This window comes from Elgaria multicarinata, chromosome 22 (assembly GCF_023053635.1).
Source record: "Elgaria multicarinata webbii isolate HBS135686 ecotype San Diego chromosome 22, rElgMul1.1.pri, whole genome shotgun sequence".
Classification (NCBI taxonomy): Eukaryota; Metazoa; Chordata; class Lepidosauria; order Squamata; family Anguidae; genus Elgaria; species Elgaria multicarinata.
Window position 1 is genome coordinate 12,490,374 of NC_086192.1, and position 18,863 is coordinate 12,509,236.

The 18,863-nt window shown below is 49.3% G+C and overlaps 1 protein-coding gene across 1 annotated transcript; it reads left to right on the plus strand.

Annotated features, from left to right (window-relative positions):
• The first annotated feature begins 562 nt into the window (after positions 1–562).
• RFC2 (replication factor C subunit 2) lies at positions 563–18,642 on the plus strand. Its single transcript, XM_063146365.1, has 11 exons — positions 563–717; positions 4,110–4,179; positions 6,586–6,627; positions 7,348–7,454; positions 8,763–8,864; positions 10,990–11,090; positions 12,596–12,753; positions 14,581–14,646; positions 15,106–15,186; positions 17,273–17,386; positions 18,342–18,642. Exons 1-11 carry the CDS (start codon positions 581–583, stop codon positions 18,450–18,452), a joined length of 1,089 nt encoding a protein of 362 aa, XP_063002435.1. The 5' UTR covers positions 563–580; the 3' UTR covers positions 18,453–18,642.
• The last annotated feature ends 221 nt before the right edge of the window (positions 18,643–18,863 follow it).

The following is an 18,863-nucleotide window of genomic DNA, read 5'->3' on the forward strand; positions in this document are numbered from 1 at the left end:
GTTACATCCTCTCAAAGCAATGCCCCATCACCCACTATGTGGTCCTTTTAGGGTGCAACCCTATGCATGTTTAGACAGAAAAAATCCTACAATCCTATGCATGTTTAGACAGAAAAAAATGTCCTACAATCCTATACATGTTTAGACAGAAAAAATCCTACAATCTTGTGCATGTTTGGGGTGGTGGTAGGAGTTTCTTCTGTCTAAACATGCATAGGATTGCACCCTAAATTGCACTGTTCCTGGGCCTTATTTTCATGTCCACATGCATAGGATAGCAGCCTGCTTGCATAGACGTTGTGACTTTAAGAACGGTCAGAAGAGCTTCACCTGCCGGGTTTCTGCCTGCCCTGCCTTATTCGCAACGCGGCTCCTCTTTCCCAGCTGACTTTCAGCCAGACCCCGCAGTCCCCGCCCAAGTGTGGTCAGAGGCGTCAGCAGCCTCCGCCGCGCAGGCGCCAACCCCTGAGGTCCGCTCGGCCTCTTCCCTCCTCGTGCCCGCAGCCAAGATGGCGCCCAGACCGTTCTCTGACGCGCGGGTGGTGGGCGGGGCCAGCGGGCCTTTCGGCGGGAAGCGATCATGGCGGCCGTTGCCATGGAGGTGGCTGGGCCTAAGAAGCCTCCGCCGGGGGAGAGACGCGGGGGAGACGGAGGAGGGGGAGACGCCGCCATCGCCACCTCCAGCACCTCTGGGAGTGGCCATTATGAGTTGCCCTGGTGAGGGGGAGCCGGGGGGGGGGGGTGAGGGGGGAAAAGGTCGATATCAGACAGTGCTGCTATTGGGGGGCATTGCTGGGAGGGGGGTAAGACTGGCAGGAGGGGCGTCGATTTGGGTGGTGCAAGACTGGATGGGGGGCATTGATTTGGGGGTGCAAGACTGGGTGGGGGCATTGATTTGGGGGGTGCAAGACTGGATGGGGGCATTGCTTTGGGGGTGCAAGACTGGATGGGGGGCATTGCTTGGGGTTAGTAAGACTGGATGGGGGCATTGATTTGGGGGGTGCAAGACTGGATGGGGGCATTGCTTTGGGGGTGCAAGACTGGATGGGGGGCATTGCTTGGGGTTAGTAAGACTGGATGGGGGCATTGCTTTGGGGGTGCAAGACTGGATGGGGGGCATTGCTTGGGGTTAGTAAGACTGGATGGGGGCATTGATTTGGGGGTGCAAGACTGGATGGGGGGCATTGCTTGGGGTTAGTAAGACTGGATGGGGGCATTGATTTGGGGGGTGCAAGACTGGATGGGGGCATTGCTTTGGGGGTGCAAGACTGGATGGGGGCATTGCTTTGGGGGTGCAAGACTGGATGGGGGCATTGCTTTGGGGGTGCAAGACTGGATGGGGGGCATTGCTTTGGGGGTGCAAGACTGGATGGGGCATTGCTTTGGGGGTGCAAGACTGGATGGGGGGCATTGCTTTGGGGGTGCAAGACTGGATGGGGCATTGCTTGGGGGTGCAAGACTGGGTGGGGGCATTGCTTTGGGGGTGCAAGACTGGATGGGTGGCATTGCTTTGGGGGTGCAAGACTGGATGGGGGCATTGCTTTGGGGGTGCAAGACTGGATGGGGGGCATTGCTTTGGGGGTGCAAGACTGGATGGGGGCATTGCTTGGGGTTAGTAAGACTGGATGGGGCATTGATTTGGGGTGTAAGACTGGATGGGGGGCATTGCTTTGGGGGTGCAAGACTGGATGGGGCATTGCTTTGGGGGTGCAAGACTGGATGGGGCATTGCTTTGGGGGTGCAAGACTGGATGGGGCATTGCTTTGGGGGTGCAAGGCTGGATGGGGCATTGCTTTGGGGGTGCAAGACTGGATGGGTGGCATTGCTTTGGGGGGTGTAAGACTGGCTGGGAAGTATTGCTTGGGGTGCAAGACTGGATGGGGGCATTGATTTGGGGTGTAAGACTGGATGGAGGGGCATTGATTTGGGGGGTGTAAGACTGGATGGGGGGCATTGCTTTGGGGGTGCAAGACTGGATGGGGGCATTGCTTGGGGTTAGTAAGACTGGATGGGGCATTGATTTGGGGGTGCAAGACTGGGTGGGGGGCATTGCTTTGGGGGTGCAAGACTGGATGGGTGGCATTGATTTGGGGGTGCAAGACTGGGTGGGGGGCATTGCTTGGGGTTAGTAAGACTGGATGGGGGCATTGATTTGGGGGGTGCAAGACTGGATGGGGGGCATTGCTTTGGGGGTGCAAGACTGGATGGGGGCATTGCTTTGGGGTTAGTAAGACTGGATGGGGCATTGCTTTGGGGGTGCAAGACTGGATGGGGCATTGCTTTGGGGGTGCAAGACTGGATGGGGCATTGCTTTGGGGGTGCAAGATTGGATGGGGCATTGCTTTGGGGGTGCAAGACTGAATGGGGCATTGCTTTGGGGGTGCAAGACTGGATGGGGCATTGCTTTGGGGGTGCAAGACTGGATGGGGGGCATTGCTTTGGGGGTGCAAGACTGGATGGGGGCATTGCTTTGGGGGTGCAAGACTGGATGGGGGGCATTGCTTTGGGGGTGCAAGACTGGATGGGGGCATTGCTTGGGGTTAGTAAGACTGGATGGGGCATTGATTTGGGGTGTAAGACTGGATGGGGGGCATTGCTTTGGGGGTGCAAGACTGGATGGGGCATTGCTTTGGGGGTGCAAGACTGGATGGGGCATTGCTTTGGGGGTGCAAGACTGGATGGGGCATTGCTTTGGGGGTGCAAGGCTGGATGGGGCATTGCTTTGGGGGTGCAAGACTGGATGGGTGGCATTGCTTTGGGGGGTGTAAGACTGGCTGGGAAGTATTGCTTGGGGTGCAAGACTGGATGGGGGCATTGATTTGGGGTGTAAGACTGGATGGAGGAGCATTGATTTGGGGGGTGTAAGACTGGATGGGGGCATTGCTTTGGGGGTGCAAGACTGGATGGGGGCATTGCTTGGGGTTAGTAAGACTGGATGGGGCATTGATTTGGGGTGTAAGACTGGATGGGGGGCATTGCTTTGGGGGTGCAAGACTGGATGGGGCATTGCTTTGGGGGTGCAAGACTGGATGGGGCATTGCTTTGGGGGTGCAAGACTGGATGGGGCATTGCTTTGGGGGTGCAAGGCTGGATGGGGCATTGCTTTGGGGGTGCAAGACTGGATGGGTGGCATTGCTTTGGGGGGTGTAAGACTGGCTGGGAAGTATTGCTTGGGGTGCAAGACTGGATGGGGGCATTGATTTGGGGTGTAAGACTGGATGGAGGGGCATTGATTTGGGGGGTGTAAGACTGGATGGGGGCATTGCTGGGAGGGGTGTAAGACTGGATGGGAAGTATTGCTTTGGGGGGTGTAAGACTGGATGGAGGGGCATTGATTTGGGGTGTAAGACTGGCAGGAGGGGCATTGATTTGGGGTGTAAGACTGGATGGGGGCATTGCTGGGAGGGGTGTAAGACTGGATGGGAAGTATTGCTTTGGGGGGTGTAAGACTGGATGGAGGGGCATTGATTTGGGGTGTAAGACTGGCTGGGGGGCATTGCTTGGGTGTTATAAGATTGCTGATTTGGTAAAGTTGATTGCAGGGGCATTGTTTTGGGAGGACCGTAAGAGGCTTTGCAGGGACATTGTAGGATGATGACTGCTGAGGACTGGTGTAAGTAACACTTTGGAATGAGAGGTCTGAGAGTGGCAGATAATTTCTGGGGATCCAGGAAGATGAGGCAGGTTGTTTGTGTGTTCACAAATCTCTTTTTAAAATGCGTTGGGGTGGTGGGTAGCGGGGAGCTGTTTGCATGAGTGCATATGGGAGCAGGGTTGGGGAGAGAAGTACATTTAGCCACCATCACTTTATGACACAAGTATTCTGTACTAACGCACTGTAAATTCTGGGAACTGCTTTCTTACATAATATTTAATATATCAATTTCATAAAATTGGCAAAAAGGATTGCATCCATTAAACGCTCCCCGCTTTCCAAAAAAGCAATACCTTGTTCTTAATTCATACTTATTTTTCCTTAAGAAATCTTCTCCAAATGCTGCCTTCACATCTCCTCTTTCCTTTCCTCAGATGGATTCCTCCCCCACCCCCAAAATAATATCTTAATGCTGGGCAGAGGCTTAACACGTCCTTTCTCATTTTTCACCCAGGGTTGAAAAATACCGGCCTGTGAAGCTGTCGGAAATAGTTGGCAATGAAGACACCGTTAGCCGACTGGAGGTATTGCCATGGATTCTTTGTAAGAAGGTTGCATTGCTCTATTTTTAGAAGAGTGCTCGTTCAGGAATGCAATTTAAATCAGCCTTGTAAATATTTATTTATTTATTACATTGTTATACCGCCCAACAGCCGAAGCTCTCTGGGCGGTTCACAAAAATTAAAACCATAAAACCATAATAAAACAACCAACAGTCTAAAAACACAAATACAAAATACAGTATAATAAGCCCACAGAAGTTACTCGTCTGCAAATTTTCTTCCTAGCTTGCTGAGGTCTGTCTGATCTCATAGAATAGCAGAGTTGGAACGGGGGCCTATAAGGCCATCAAATCCAACCCCCTGCTCAATGCAGGAATCCACCCTAAAGCATCCCTGACAGAGGGTTGTCCAGCTGCCTCTTGAAGGCCTCTAGTGTGGGAGAGCCCACCACCTCCCTAGGTCACTGGTTCCATTGTCGTACTGCTCTAACAGTCAGGAAGTTTTTCCTGATCATAGAATCATAGAATAGCAGAGTTGGAAGGGGCCTACAAGGCCATTGAGTCCAACCCTTGCTCAATGCAGGAATCCACTCTAAAGCATCCCTGGCAGATCCCTGGCTGCCTCTTAAAGGCCTCTAGTGTGTGAGAGCCCACCACCTCCCTAGGTCACTGGTTCCATTGTCGTACTGCTCTAACAGTCAGGAAGTTTTTCCTGATCATAGAATCATAGAATAGCAGAGTTGGAAGGGGCCTACAAGGCCATCGAGTCCAACCCTTGCTCAATGCAGGAATCCACTCTAAAGCATCCCTGGCAGATCCCTGGCTGCCTCTTGAAGGCCTCTAGTGTGGGAGAGCCCACCACCTCCCTAGGTCACTGGTTCCATTGTCGTACTGCTCTAACAGTCAGGAAGTTTTTCCTGATCGTAGAATCATAGAATAGCAGAGTTGGAAGGGGCCTACAAGGCCATCGAGTCCAACCCTTGGACTGGACGGCCTTGTAGGTCCCTTCCAACTCTGCTATTCTATGATAGTATTATAAGAAGTTGATGTGCAATGCAGGCTGACCCTCTCCCCATCCCCACGCAGTGGGCCCTAGGAGACCCAAATAGCAGGAACAAGGCCTGGATGGAAATGGGGAACACCAGTGAGTATGACGCAGTAGTGGCTGTCTATGAGTTGCGATGGCTGTAGCCTTGTATTTAAGCACTAGCTGGGAACTATAGGCGACGAGGAATTTCATGCAGGCGAATGCACGGAATTCCTTTCCATTTCCAGGCCTAGGATAGAAAACAAGTGGGTGTTTAGACAAGAGAAATCTTTCTCTACGCCCAGCATAGAAATCAGTGGGCTGGCAGTCCCCAGCAAGCTAGTAAACGCTTCTGCAAGCAAATAACATCTGTGAGCTTCTTTACGATGCTGAGAATGTGGGATTATTAGGGAGGGCAAGGAGTAGTGACAGAAGTTGGCACTTTAGTGAAGTGAATCCCTTTAGTGATTTAGAAAATTATGGTTACTAATAATACATTTATTTCTTGCCCGCCTCGATCCAGAATACAACATAGAATACAAAAATATTACAAAATACATAAAACTGATTGTACGTTATTAAAATAATAGCCGGACAGCTTAAAAATTGGGTAGGCCTGCCGGAAGAGATCAGTCTTTATAGCTTTTTTGAATGCTAATAGACTTGTCAAGTTGACGAGTCTCCTCCGGCAGGCCGTTCCACAGTCTGGGAGCGGCAGAAGAGAAGGTCCTCTGGGTTATGGTTGCCAGCCTAGTTTTGGTAGACTGGAGTAAATTCTTCCCAGAGGACCTATGAAGCAAACAAAGCCCTATGAAGAGAGACTGAAAGAACTGGGCATGTTTAGCCTGGAGAAGAGAAGATGGAGGGGAGACATGAGAGCACTCTTCAAATACTTGAAAGGTTGTCACACAGAGGAGGGCCAGCATCTCTTCTCGGTCCTCCCAGAGTGCAGGACACGGAATAACGGGCTCAAGTTAAAGGAAGCCAGATTCCAGCTGGACATCAGGAAAAACTTCCTGACTGTTAGAGCAGTGCGACGGTGGAATCAGTTACCTAGGGAGGTGGTGGGCTCTCCCACCCTAGAGGCCTTCAAGAGGCAGCTGGACAACCCTCTGTCAGGGATGCTTTAGGGTGGATTCCTGCATTGAGCAGGGGGTTGGACTCGATGGCCTTGTAGGCCCCTTCCAACTCTGCAATTCTATGATTCTATGACCTGAGTGTGCTGGACGGATTTTACGGGAGAAGGCAATCCCGCAGGTAACCTGGACCCAAACCATGTAGGTAAAGAAGTGACTGTGTTCCTCTTAACTCTGCAAGGAATTTAGGTATGTGACTTCTAGGTTTAGAAGCAAGTTTTTCTATTTCTCACAAACATAAAGCCTTTTTTTTTATCTCTCCTAGGTCTTTGCAAGGGAAGGAAATGTCCCGAATATTATTATTGCAGTGAGTATTCGTTAGCGGGCCATCTTTTTGTGGATCTTTCTGTTTGAACGTTTAACTTCAACGTTGAGCAGGAATCTAAAAAGTGGCCCCCCGGCAGGTACGAAGGAGTTGTTGTGAGGATGGTGCTAGTGCTAGAATGATTTTACTAGGCCCCTATATATTTTGGAAATCTAGTTCGTGTACTTATTAAAATTATCCTGCTTTATAATTCCAGTGATTTTCAAGGTAGCTTGCAACCACTTTTGACTTTACAAATTGGGTACAGGGCGTCTCTGAACCAGCAGTTTCCAAAATACCCATGTGGGCACTGCTGGTGTGCTGGTGGGGGGTCACACGTTCTGTTCTCATCTTTGAAGGAGTGTCTCTGCTCATACTAGGCTGTTGATGCTCTTTTCTCTGTGCCTTCCCTGTTAGAGGAAAGGCGGGTGGTACTAACGTCACTATCTTCTTCAGTGCCAAGTGAAGAGGTCTTCATTTGCGGTGGAAGATACCTGGAGGATTTCCGTGCTCTGCTGACAATTCCTTACCAGTTGGTTTATTTTATTGTTGTGTATTATATCAATTCCGTATTCTCGATTTTTTTTTTTATGAACAATACAAAAACGTTTTAAATAAAACATCGGAACTCTTAAAGCCCAGGTTGTTCCCAACTTTTGGGGTGTGTACGTGTGCTTGTGTGAATTCATTTGAATGACTACACATCCTTTTTTGCACTTTCAGGGCCCTCCAGGAACTGGTAAAACCACCAGCATCCTCTGTTTGGCTCGTGCCCTTCTGGGCCCTTCACTGAAGGATGCTGTGCTGGAGCTGAACGCATCAAACGACAGGTGAGTCAAAAGGGGGTTGGACTAGATGGCCTTATAGGCCCCTTCCAACTCTACTATTGTATGATTCTAGCATTTTAGTGAGAATCGGGTTTATGTCTGTCTAAAATCGCATCTGAAAGTTCTTGGAGGAACTCAAAAGGAAGTGTTTTTCTTCTATTCTCAACTTCCATCTGCTTGCCGTTATATGTGTGCTTTTAATGAGGTCTCTTTCCGGGGGGGGGGAGGGGGTTGTTTATCTGATTATGGAATTGTGACTAATTTTACCTCCTGCACCGTTACGCTTGCTGCTTCCCCAAAGACCTTTCAGTTTCCTAAGCAAAGCCTGCAGCAGGTTTTTGGACTCATCCCCACCTGGGCAGGTTGTAACGTTCTTAGTTGCAAAACGAATCTGAGGTTTTTCAGGCACTGAAATTCTGTAGTAGAAGTGAGTGCCGGGGGCTGCATGTTTCTAGAGCTCCTGGGTTATATTACAAGGAGGCCACAGAATCGATCGTTTCGGTAACTCTGAATTTGACCCTTCCTGACTTTTTTTGGAGTTAAGAAGAAGAAGAAGAAGAAGAAGGAAAAACATTAGTACAGGGATCAACCCATTTTAAAAATTCTTGATTTTTATATTGTCTGGGTAGGCCTGCCAGAAAAGGCTAGTCTTCAAAGCTGCCTTAAAATCACAGGGAGAGTTAATTTTATGAATTCCTCCGGCAGGCCGTTCCACAATCCGGGGGCGACAGAAGAAAAGGTTCTCTGGGAAACTGACGTCAGCCAAGTTTTGGCTGACTGGAGTAAGTTCTCCCCAGAGGACCTGTGTGCGCGGGGCGGACTGTATGGGAGAATGTGATCCTGCAGGTAGCTGGGACCCAAACCACGTAGGGTTTTAAAGGTGATAACCAACACTTTATACTTCGCCCGGAAACTGATTGGCAGCCAGTGAAGAGATTTTAAAACTGGTGTAATATGGTCACCCGTAGGTGTCCCGGTGACCAACCTGGCTGCTATATTTTGAACTAGTTGAAGTTTCCGGACTAGGCACACAGGTAGCCCTATGTAGAGCGCATTGCAGAAGTCGAGCCTTGTGCATGACTGTCTTTTGGTCTTCCAACTCTAGAAAAGGTCGCACCTGGCGCAACAGCCGAAGCTGATAGTAAAATTGCAGCTGGAAGGAGCAGGGCAAACCCAGTTCCTGGCTTCAGGTGGAACTACTCCACACCTTTCATGTGTGTGTGTTTGTGTTTTAGGATGCACGCTTTCCCCCCAATAAACCTTAACATCCACGACCAGCAATGAAACAATGTTTTAACATCCTCCTTTCAGAGGCATCGATGTCGTGAGGAACAAAATCAAGATGTTCGCTCAGCAGAAGGTCACGCTGCCGAAAGGCCGGCATAAAATTATCATCTTGGATGAAGCAGACAGGTGCGTGGCTCTCTCGCCTAACCCCACGCGCCGCATTTGACCCACTTGGGTGAATCCCGCCTGCGTTTTAAGGGCTGCCTTCTTTTCAGATTCAGGAGAAAGATAAACCGTCACTTAACAAGGCACCACTGAAATACCTGGGCGGTACCTGCCTTTCAGCCCTTCTTGCCGAATTGTGTTCGCAGTCACCGCAGTGATAGAACGGCTCTGTGCCAACTCGCTGCTGCGTGTTTTATGCTTTGAATGGTATAAGTGGTATATTGAATGGTATAAGTTTTATACTTGGAATGGTTTTAATTTTTGTGAACCGCCCAGAGAGCTCCGGCTATTGGGCGGGTATAGAAATGTAATAAAATAAATAAATGAATAAATAAATTTCCAGCTGCACCTTGAACGCCAGGCAGTTGAGTCACCATCTCTTGCTTGCCCATCCCATGGGCCCTGCATCACATGTGTTAACCCTTTGGGGGCTGGACTCGATGGCCTTAGAGGCCCCTTCCAACTCTACTATTCTCTGATTCTATGATAGAGCCGGATCCATCTTGCCTTGTTTAGAGCACAAACCATCCCTGCACAAGGGGCATCCCGGGAAAGGATTCATTTACTTTTACTTAAGTAAAAGTAAGGATTACTTAAGGATTCATTTACTTTTACTTAACCCCTATCCTATATATCAGGGTTGGGCGACTTTTGGGAGGGGGCTGGACGCTGCAAGCAGATTTGCGAATGAAGTTCAGTGGCGTTGCAGCAGGAAAAAAGCATCAAACCAGCCCCCTACTTTAAAGCGTGTTCAGAGGAGGGCAACGAGGATGATCAGGGGTCTGGAATCAAAGCCCTATGAAGAGAGACTGAAAGAACTGGGCATGTTTAGCCTGGAGAAGAGGAGATTGAAGGGAGACATGATAGCAGTCTTTAAGGACTTGAAAGGTTGTCACACAGAGGAGGGCCAGGATCTCTTCTCGATCATCCCAGAGTGCAGGACACGGAATAACAGGCTCAAGTGACAGGAAGCCAGATTGTGGCTGGACATCAGGAAAAACCTCCTGACTGTTAGAGCAGTACGACAATGGAACCAGTTACCTAGGGAGGTTGTGGGCTCTCCCACACTAGAGGCCTTCAAGAGACATCTGGACAACCCTCTGTCAGGGATGCTTTAGGGTGGATTCCTGCATTGAGCAGGGGGTTGGACTTGATGGCCTTAGAGGCCCCTTCCAACTCTACTATTCTATGATTATTACCTCACCATTTATTGTGTTGTCCAAACACAGAGCCTTTTTCTCCCCGCTGCCAGATCTTGGTGGCTGCATGTGGCCTGCTATATATTAATAGTTAACTTGTTCTTTGAGTGCTGTTTCTTATGTAGCCAAAACAGCCCCCTCCCTGCTTGAGGGGAAATTTTGGCAGGCTTGTAGTGGGGGGACAGGGAACCCAAGACAGCCCAATGAGGTCTGAGCACACTCATTGGGCATTGAAGGCTGGCTGAGTATTGAGAGCTAAAAATAGACTATTGAGAGGCAGGGAAATGGAGTGTCCTCAACGAGGGCATGGCTGGCTAGAACCCTGAAGAGGAACATTTCATACTGCAACATTTTGTTGCAGGTTCACTTTAGTGTGCCTGTGCGTATAACATATACAAAAATATCAGTCTGTAGTCCACAGCCCAGGCTATATGGCAAAGACTGCCAAATGGTTTCTGATACATTTAAATAAGATGAAGGAATTAGTTTCTGGGGAGGTGCCTACATGTCAGGCCAGGTAGGACAACTGAGGCCTCATCTACACCAAGCAGGATATCGCACTATGAAAGCGGTATATAAAAGGCAGGAGCCACACTGCTGCTTTATAGCAGTATTGACGTGCACTGACAACTGTTGGGGCCTGTTGACACATATCATATACCGCTTTCATAGTGCAATATCCTGCTTGGTGTAGATTCAGCCAGAGTTGAATTTTTATTGCTCCAATCTCTTGTGTTTTATTTGGACGACGTTTATTTCGTTGGAAATAAATGTCTGGCTACCGCTACAGGATTGCAACAAAACCCATGCAAGGCCCAGTGCTGAGTGACCGTTGGCATGTGAGCGGCCTTCCCGTGGCTTAAATGATCTTTCGTTTCCCCACCTAGCATGACGGATGGAGCCCAGCAAGCCCTGAGACGGACTATGGAGATTTATTCCAAGACGACTCGCTTTGCCCTTGCTTGCAATGCTTCGGACAAAATCATAGGTAAGCGCTTCCGGCCACCAAAGTGCCCTGGACCAGGCTTGGTTGCAGATCTGGGCAGGATAAAGACCTTTCTGATGGGTGCAAGTGGAAAGACACAGCAGCCCAAAGAAGGGGCTTAATCCAGTTGGAGGAAAACAGACAGTATCGTACTGCCCTTATACAAATCTGTGGTGCGACCACACTTAGAGTATTGTGTACAGTTCTGGTCACCACACCTAAAAAAAGATATTATAGAGCTGGAAAAAGTGCAGAAAGGGGCAACTAAAATGATGAAGGGCCTGAAGCATCTCCCCTATGAAGGAAGTTCTGGGCTCCACAATTCAAGAAGGACGCAGACAAGCTGGAGCGTGTTCAGAGGAGGGCAACCAGGATGATCAGGGGTCTGGAAACAAAGCCCTATGAAGAGAGACGGAAAGAACTGGGCATGTTTAGCCTGGAGAAGAGAAGATTGAGGGGAGACATGATAGCACTCTTCAAAGACTTGAAAGGTTGTCACACAGAGGAGGGCCAGGATCTCTTCTTGATCCTTCCAGAGTGCAGGACACGGAATAACGGGCTCAAGTTAAAGGAAGCCAGATTCCAGCTGGACATTAGGAAAAACGTCCTGACTGTTAGAGCAGTACGACAGTGGAATCAGTTACCTAGGGAGGTTGTGGGCTCTTCCACACTAGAGGCATTCAAGAGGCCGTCAGGGATGCTTTAGGGTGGATTCCTGCATTGAGCAGGGGGTTGGACTCGATGACCTTGTAGGCCCCTTCCAACTCTACTTTTCTATGATTCTACATCAACTGGGATTGTTTAGCTCGGAGAAGAGGAGGCTAAGGGGAGACATGATAGAGGGGTACAAAATTACAGTATAGAGAATGTGGATAGGGAGACATTTTTCTCCCTCTCTCAAAATACTAGAACCCAATGGGGTCATCACATGAAGTTGATGGGTGGGAGATCCAGGACAAATAAAAGGAAGGACTTCTTCACACAGTGCAGAGTTAAGCTATGGAACTCCCTGCCACAAGATGTAGTGATGGCCACCAATCTGGATGGCTTCAAAAGGGGGTTGGATCAATTCCTGGAGGCGAAGGCTATCCATGGCTACTAGCCCTGATGGTTGTGTGCTGCCTCCAGTGTTTGAGGCGGTGAGCCTGTGTGCACCAGTTGCTGGGGAGCATGGGTGGGAGGGTGCTGTTGTACCATGTCCTGCTTGTTCGTCCCTGGCTGATGGCTGGTTGGCCGCTGTGTGAGCAGAGTGGACCCTTGGTCTGATCCAGCATCAGGGCTCTTCTTATTTAAGGGACCGTAGCTCAGTTGCAGAGCGCCTGGTTGGCCTGCATGAGCTCCCAGGATCCCTCCATCCCCCGCCTCTCCAAGCAAGGCCGTAAAAGAATCCTGCCTGAAACTCTGCAAAGACGCTGCCCGTCCGTGCAGGCGGCCCAAGCAAGGCGGCCCAACGGTCCCACCCTGTAAAAAGGGCAGCGTTCTCTTAGATCTTGCCTCCCTCTCCTTAGAACCCATCCAGTCTCGCTGCGCGGTCCTCCGCTACACCAAGCTGACGGATGCGCAGATCCTCGCGCGGCTCATGAAAATCGTGGGGAAGGAGAACGTGGAGTACGCGGACGATGGGCTGGAAGCCATTATCTTCACCGCCCAGGGGGACATGAGGCAGGTGGGTAGAGAAGCGACAGCTTTAGATCCTTGTGCAGCTTTTGCGTTTGGTCAGAGCACGAAGCAGTGTAGTAAACTCGGACACCGATGGGTGATGATGGTAATCACACAGAGAGTTTACATAGCCATTTCTATTCCCCCTCCTCTTCTTGCTGACTGAACCTCCATTGTCCTGTTTGTGTGCTGAATCATCTTTCCTTATCACCCTTGTGTGTACCTAGCTAGGTTTCTCATCATGTTTGTTCCCGGGTTTAAGCTGGAAGCCAAACAGGACGCACTGCTCTTAGACAATAGACAATTACTGAGATAACGAGGGGTGCGACAGCCAACCCTTAATCTAAAGACAGTTTGCTGTCTGGAAGGTTTTTCCAGGCCGCTGTGTCATCCCTACAGAGCGGGAAACGCCGTCCTCCGCTCTGCTCTGTCCTGCACTTCGGCTTTCATTGTTTCCGAGGCCCCGCCGTCGGTAAAACTGAGCGCTGGCCGTCGCTGGAGGGAGCAGATGCTTGGGGTTGCTGCTGTCGACAGCGCAGCGGAGCGGCTGATCGTGCCAAAACCACACAGAGGGTTGACGAGAAAACAGCTGATCTAAAAAACGCGAGACTTGATGTCCTCCATCTTGGATACCTTTTCCGGCCCCAAGGGGGCACGGACGTCTATACACTTAAAATATTGTATTTGTAGATTGGCGTAGATTGCAAGCTGAGTATGAGCCAACAGTGCGATGTGGCTGCAAGAAAGGCAAATGCTATTTTGGGCTGCATTCATAGAAGTATAGCTTCCAAACCACGTGAGGTACTGGTTCCTCTCTATTCGGCCCTGGTTAGGCCTCATCTTGAGTATTGCGTCCAGTTCTGGGCTCCACAATTCAAGAAGGATGCAGACAAGCTGGAGTGTGTTCAGAGGAGGGCAACCAGGAGGATCAGGGGTCTGGAAACAAAGCCCTATGAAGAGAGACTGAAAGAACTGGGCATGTTTAGCCTGGAGAAGAGAAGACTGAGGGGAGACATGATAGCACTCTTCAAATACTTAAAAGGTTGTCACACAGAGGAGGGCCAGGATCTCTTCTCGATCCTCCCAGAATGCAGGACACGGAATAAGGGGCTCAAGTGACAGGAAGCCAGATTCCAGCTGGACATCAGGAAAAACTTCTTGACTGTTAGAGCAGTACGACAATGGAACCAGTGACCTAGGCAGGTTGTGGGCTCTCCCACACTAGAGGCCTTCAAGAGGCAGCTGGACAACCATCTGTCAGGGATGCTTTAAGGTGGATTCCAGCATTGAGCAGGGGGTTGGACTCGATGGCCTTGTAGGCCCCTTCCAACTCTACTAATCTATGATTCTATGAGGATGTGTGTGTGTGTGTGTTTGTTTAGCAGGGGCCGGAGGACTTTCTCCCTTAGGCTTTTTGAAAGATTCTTTTCTCCAAACCTTGGGGTGTTCCCAAGCCTGCTGATTCCTCCCTCGTGTGTGGATCCTGCCACTTTTGAGGAATTAATTCACTTTTATTTATTTATTTCATTTCATTTCATTTTTATACCGCCCAATAGCCGAAGCTCTCTGGGCGGTTCACAAAAACTAAAACCACAATAAAACAACCAACAGGTTAAAAGCACAATTACAAAATACAGTATCAAAAGCACAACAGTATAAAAAGCATTATTATATGGGACACCGACCCAACTTGACTATATAATACTGAAGTCCAGAATGCGCTACTTTTTTGTCCTCCCAGAAGAAGAGTTGGATGTTCTCAGGAACTGCTGGGTTGTTGTTGGGTGTTTTTTTTTAAAAAAAAAATTGAAATGCCGCCTTTCTCTTTTCACAGGCACTGAACAACTTGCAGTCCACCCATTCTGGATTTGGATTTGTCAACAGCGAGAATGTATTCAAGGTTAGCAAAAGCCTTTTCGCCTTCTCTCACTAGCCGGACCAGAAGCCACCTGTATTTTTAAGAAGGTGTATCGATCCAGCAGCGGTTTTGTCATGGGTGGGGGAAAAAGAGCTTTTCCTTCCCAATTACATTGCTTCTTTGCATTAGTTTCCCTTCCTCTGCGTCTGTCCTTCTCTTTAGAAAGAAACCCCAACCAAACAAGAAAGTGGTGGTGCTGGCCACCCCTGGGGGGACCCTCTCTGGGTCTCAGACTGTCACTTAAAGACCTGTTTCTTAGTCTCACCTCCGTGGTTGATCAGAGAAAGGTCCCTCCAGCTCAGCATCACCTGCAGTCGCTCCAGGATTTCAAGCAGAGGTTTTCCCTGGTCTTACCCAGAGATGCCAGGAATCAAAGGTGGGACCTTGTACATGCTGATTGCTGTTTAATCACTAGCACGGTGCCTCTGACTTTTGCTGCAGGTGTGCGATGAGCCGCACCCTCTGCTGGTGAAGGAGATGATTGGACATTGTGTCGGTGCGAATATTGATGAAGCTTACAAGGTGGGTGCCAGGGGTGTGCTCTACGTGGGGCTGCCTTTGAAGAGTATTCGGAAACTCCAGCTGGTTCAAAGAGCTGCAGCCAGATTGTTGACCGGGGCTGGTTACAGGGAGCACACAACTCCCCTGTTAAAACAGCTCCCCTGGCTTCCAGTCTGTTTCTGGGCACAATTCAAAGTGTTGGTTATGACCTATAAAGCCCTATATGGCTCTGGTCCAGGTTATTTGAAAGACCGTTTTCTCCCTTATGAGCCTGCCCGGGCTTTGAGATCTTCTGGAGAGGCCCTTCTTTCAGTCCCACCATCTTCACAGGCGCGCTTGGTGGGAACACGGGACAGGGCCTTCCCGGTGGCTGCTCCTGAGCTCTGGAACTCTCTTCCCTGGCTCCCTCCTTGATGGGCTTTTGGAAGCAGGCTAAAACTGTTTTGTTCCAGCAGGCCTTTGGAGAATCATCCGGCCCTCCATCTATGTTAATGTCTTATAATTTTGTTGTGTATTTTTTTAATTGTTTATGGTTTTGTTTCCCTCCCCGCCCCCATGTATATTTTAAACTTTGTAAGGCCGCCTTGAGGCCCAGCATTGGGCAAAAGGCGGGATACAAATAATAATGATGATGATGATGATAATAATAATAATAATGATGATGATGATGATGATGATGATAATAATAATAATAATAATGCTCCCCTCATCTCCTTTCCGGCCAGGATAAAGGCCAAAGTCTGGCTCAACGGGCGTATCCATGTCTGTGCATTGCGGTGGCCCTGTTCAGACAGAATGTGAGGAAGTCGAGTTAGGCTAACCGTGGTGCATAGCCACATCACGCCAGGCCTTCTACAACTTCATTGGCTGCCAAGCCAGGTCTGGGCCCAATTCACAGTGCTGGTACTAACATTCAAAGCCCTAAACAGTTCGGGGCCAGGTTATTTGAAGGAACGCCTCCTCCCATATGTGCCTGCCTGGACCTTAAGATCATCTACAGGGGCCCTTCTCCGTGAGCCCCTGCCGAAGGAAGTGAGGCAGGTGGCTACCAGGAGCAGGACCTTCTCTGGTGTGGCACCCCGGCTGTGGAGCGAACTCCCCAGAGACGTTCGCTTGGGGCCTACACTGTACTCCTTCCGTCGACAGCTGAAGACCTTTTTATTCTCTCAGTACTTTAACCACTAATTTAACTTAAATTTAAACTTCACAGTTTTAATCCCGTATCTTAACCTACATCAGTTTTTGCTGTGTGGATTTATCCCGGTTGTGCTTTTTATATTGTATTCTGTATTTGTGTTTTTAGATGGTTGGTTGTTTTTATGCTCTTCGTGATTTTAATTTTTGTGAACCGCCCAGAGAGCTTCGGCTATTGGGCGGTTTAAAAATGTAATAAATAAATAGCACCAACCACGCGGAGTGCTCCTGCCACACCCTGCCTAGCCAACCTCCACCCTCCTTGAGTACATGGGCCTTCTTGCACTGCTGCAGGGTGTGGGAATAGCTGTTACGACTTGGAGAACCATGGAAAGAGGTTTTTGTACCTCTTGGCCGTCGAACGAGCAATTTGGGGCTGCATTAATTAGAAGCATAGCTTCCAAATCACGTGAGGTGCTGGTTCCTCTCTATTCAGCCCTGGTTAGGCCTCATCTAGAGTACTGCGTCCAGTTCTGGGCTCCACAATTCAAGAAGGACGCAGACAAGCTGGAGCGTGTTCAGAGGAGGGCAACCAGGATGATCAGGGGTCTGGAAACAAAGCCCTATGAAGAGAGACTGAAAGAACTGGGCATGTTTAGCGTGGAGAAGAGAAGATTGAAGGGAGATGTGATAGCACTCTTCAAATACTTAAAAGGTTGTCGCACAGAGGAGGGCCAGGATCTCTTCTCGATCCTGCCAGAGTGCCGGACACAGAATCATGGGCTCAAGTTACAGGGTGCCAGATTCCAGCTGGACATCAGGAAAAACTTCCTGACTGTTAGAGCAGTACGACAATGGAACCAGTGACCTAGGGAGGTGGTGGGCTCTCCCACACTGGAGACTGTGCTTTTTATTTATGTTGGGGGGGGGGGGGCGGATCCGTATTTATGGGTGCGTTCGTTTTCTTTTCCAGATCCTTGCCCATTTGTGGAGGCTCGGCTACTCACCCGAAGACATCATCGGCAACGTTTTCAGAGTGTGTAAAACCTTCCAAATGGCCGAGTATCTGAAGCTGGAGTTCATCAAGGTCAGTTTTTGTGGGGCTTTTGCTGGTCTAGCGGCTCGAACCATTAAAGTGAATGTGGCCAGAATCCAGCGAGTTCCAGGACCGGGCCAGAAAGACCTTCAGTTATAACTAGCTTGGAGGCCTGTTTAATGCAAGCGATTGTCCTGTTTCTCTGGGCTTATTTCATTTAAGGTATGTCGAAGACTCCTTCTCAAGAGTGGTGAAGAAAACTTTAAATAAAAAAAAATAGACCAGCCTTCCCAGTGCGGTTGACTACAATCCCCATCATCCCCAGGCAATGTGGCAGTTGGGGATGATGGGGGGTTGTAGTCAAGCACATCTGAAGGGCACCAGGTTGCACTAGATTGGCAACTGAATTTAAAATTTTAACGGTTTTATTCTGTTTTTATTTCCATTTTATCTTGCACACCGCTCCGAAATTTTTCAATGGTGAGCGGTGTATAAATATTCTAAATAAATAAACTGAAACATGTGAACTGACTCCCCCGGGCAACATGGGTGTTTGAAGCAACACTCAAAAAGAATCTTTTCCTCCAAGGAGCTCAGGATAAAAATGCGTGTCTGCCCCATCTCCCCTCTGTGTTCTCTTCCAACAAGCCTGTGAGGTAGGTTGGGCTGAAATTGCATATGACTGGCTCAAGGTCATCTAGTAAACTTTTGGGGGTTGACCCCATAGAGAGCCTCAGCTATTGAGCAGTATAGAATAATAATGTTTGATCTGGGTGGGCCGGTTCCCACGTGCAAGTCGTCGAGGACTGACGTGCACGACAGAGACATCCTTCGCTCCCTGGAAGCACTCCGGCTATCCCACTTTGAGATAAGCGGAACGGCGTTCAGAAGGCTCATACGCTTATCAAACGCTTATCAAATTTGCAGACGACACAAAATGTAGTAAATAAAAATAAGGCAGGAAACGGCTTGGATCTAACGCATCGCCTCTTCTTTATGCCGCTAGGAAATTGGCTACACTCATATGAAGGTGGCAGAAGGGGTGAACTCGCTCTTGCAGATGGCCGGATTGCTGGCCCGGCTGTGTCAGAAGACAGCTGCTCCTACGGCGAGCTGAAAGCACAGACGGGGGGGCATTAGCGTGGTGTGGATCCCGCGAGCTGGCTGCAGCCAGGTCCGATGAAGTCGGGATTATTTTGACTTGCGCTTGGCGGCTCCGGCCCCACCCAAAACGTTTGTGTTCTCGTGTGACTTGTACGTGTTTTTTTTTAACACTTCAGACCAAATAAAGTTTGATATAAAAACTATAGGCCTCTCATGTCATTATACCAAAAGGACAACCTTCCCAACCTGGTGCCCTCCCAAGGTGTCGGACTACAACTCCCATGGCCAGCTGGACAGCCATCTGTCAGGGATGCTTTAGGGTGGATTCCTGCATTGAGCAGGAGGGTGGACTCGATGACCTTATAGGCCCCCTTCCAACTCTACTATTCTATGATTCTAAGTCTGTGCAGGACACCATGAACTC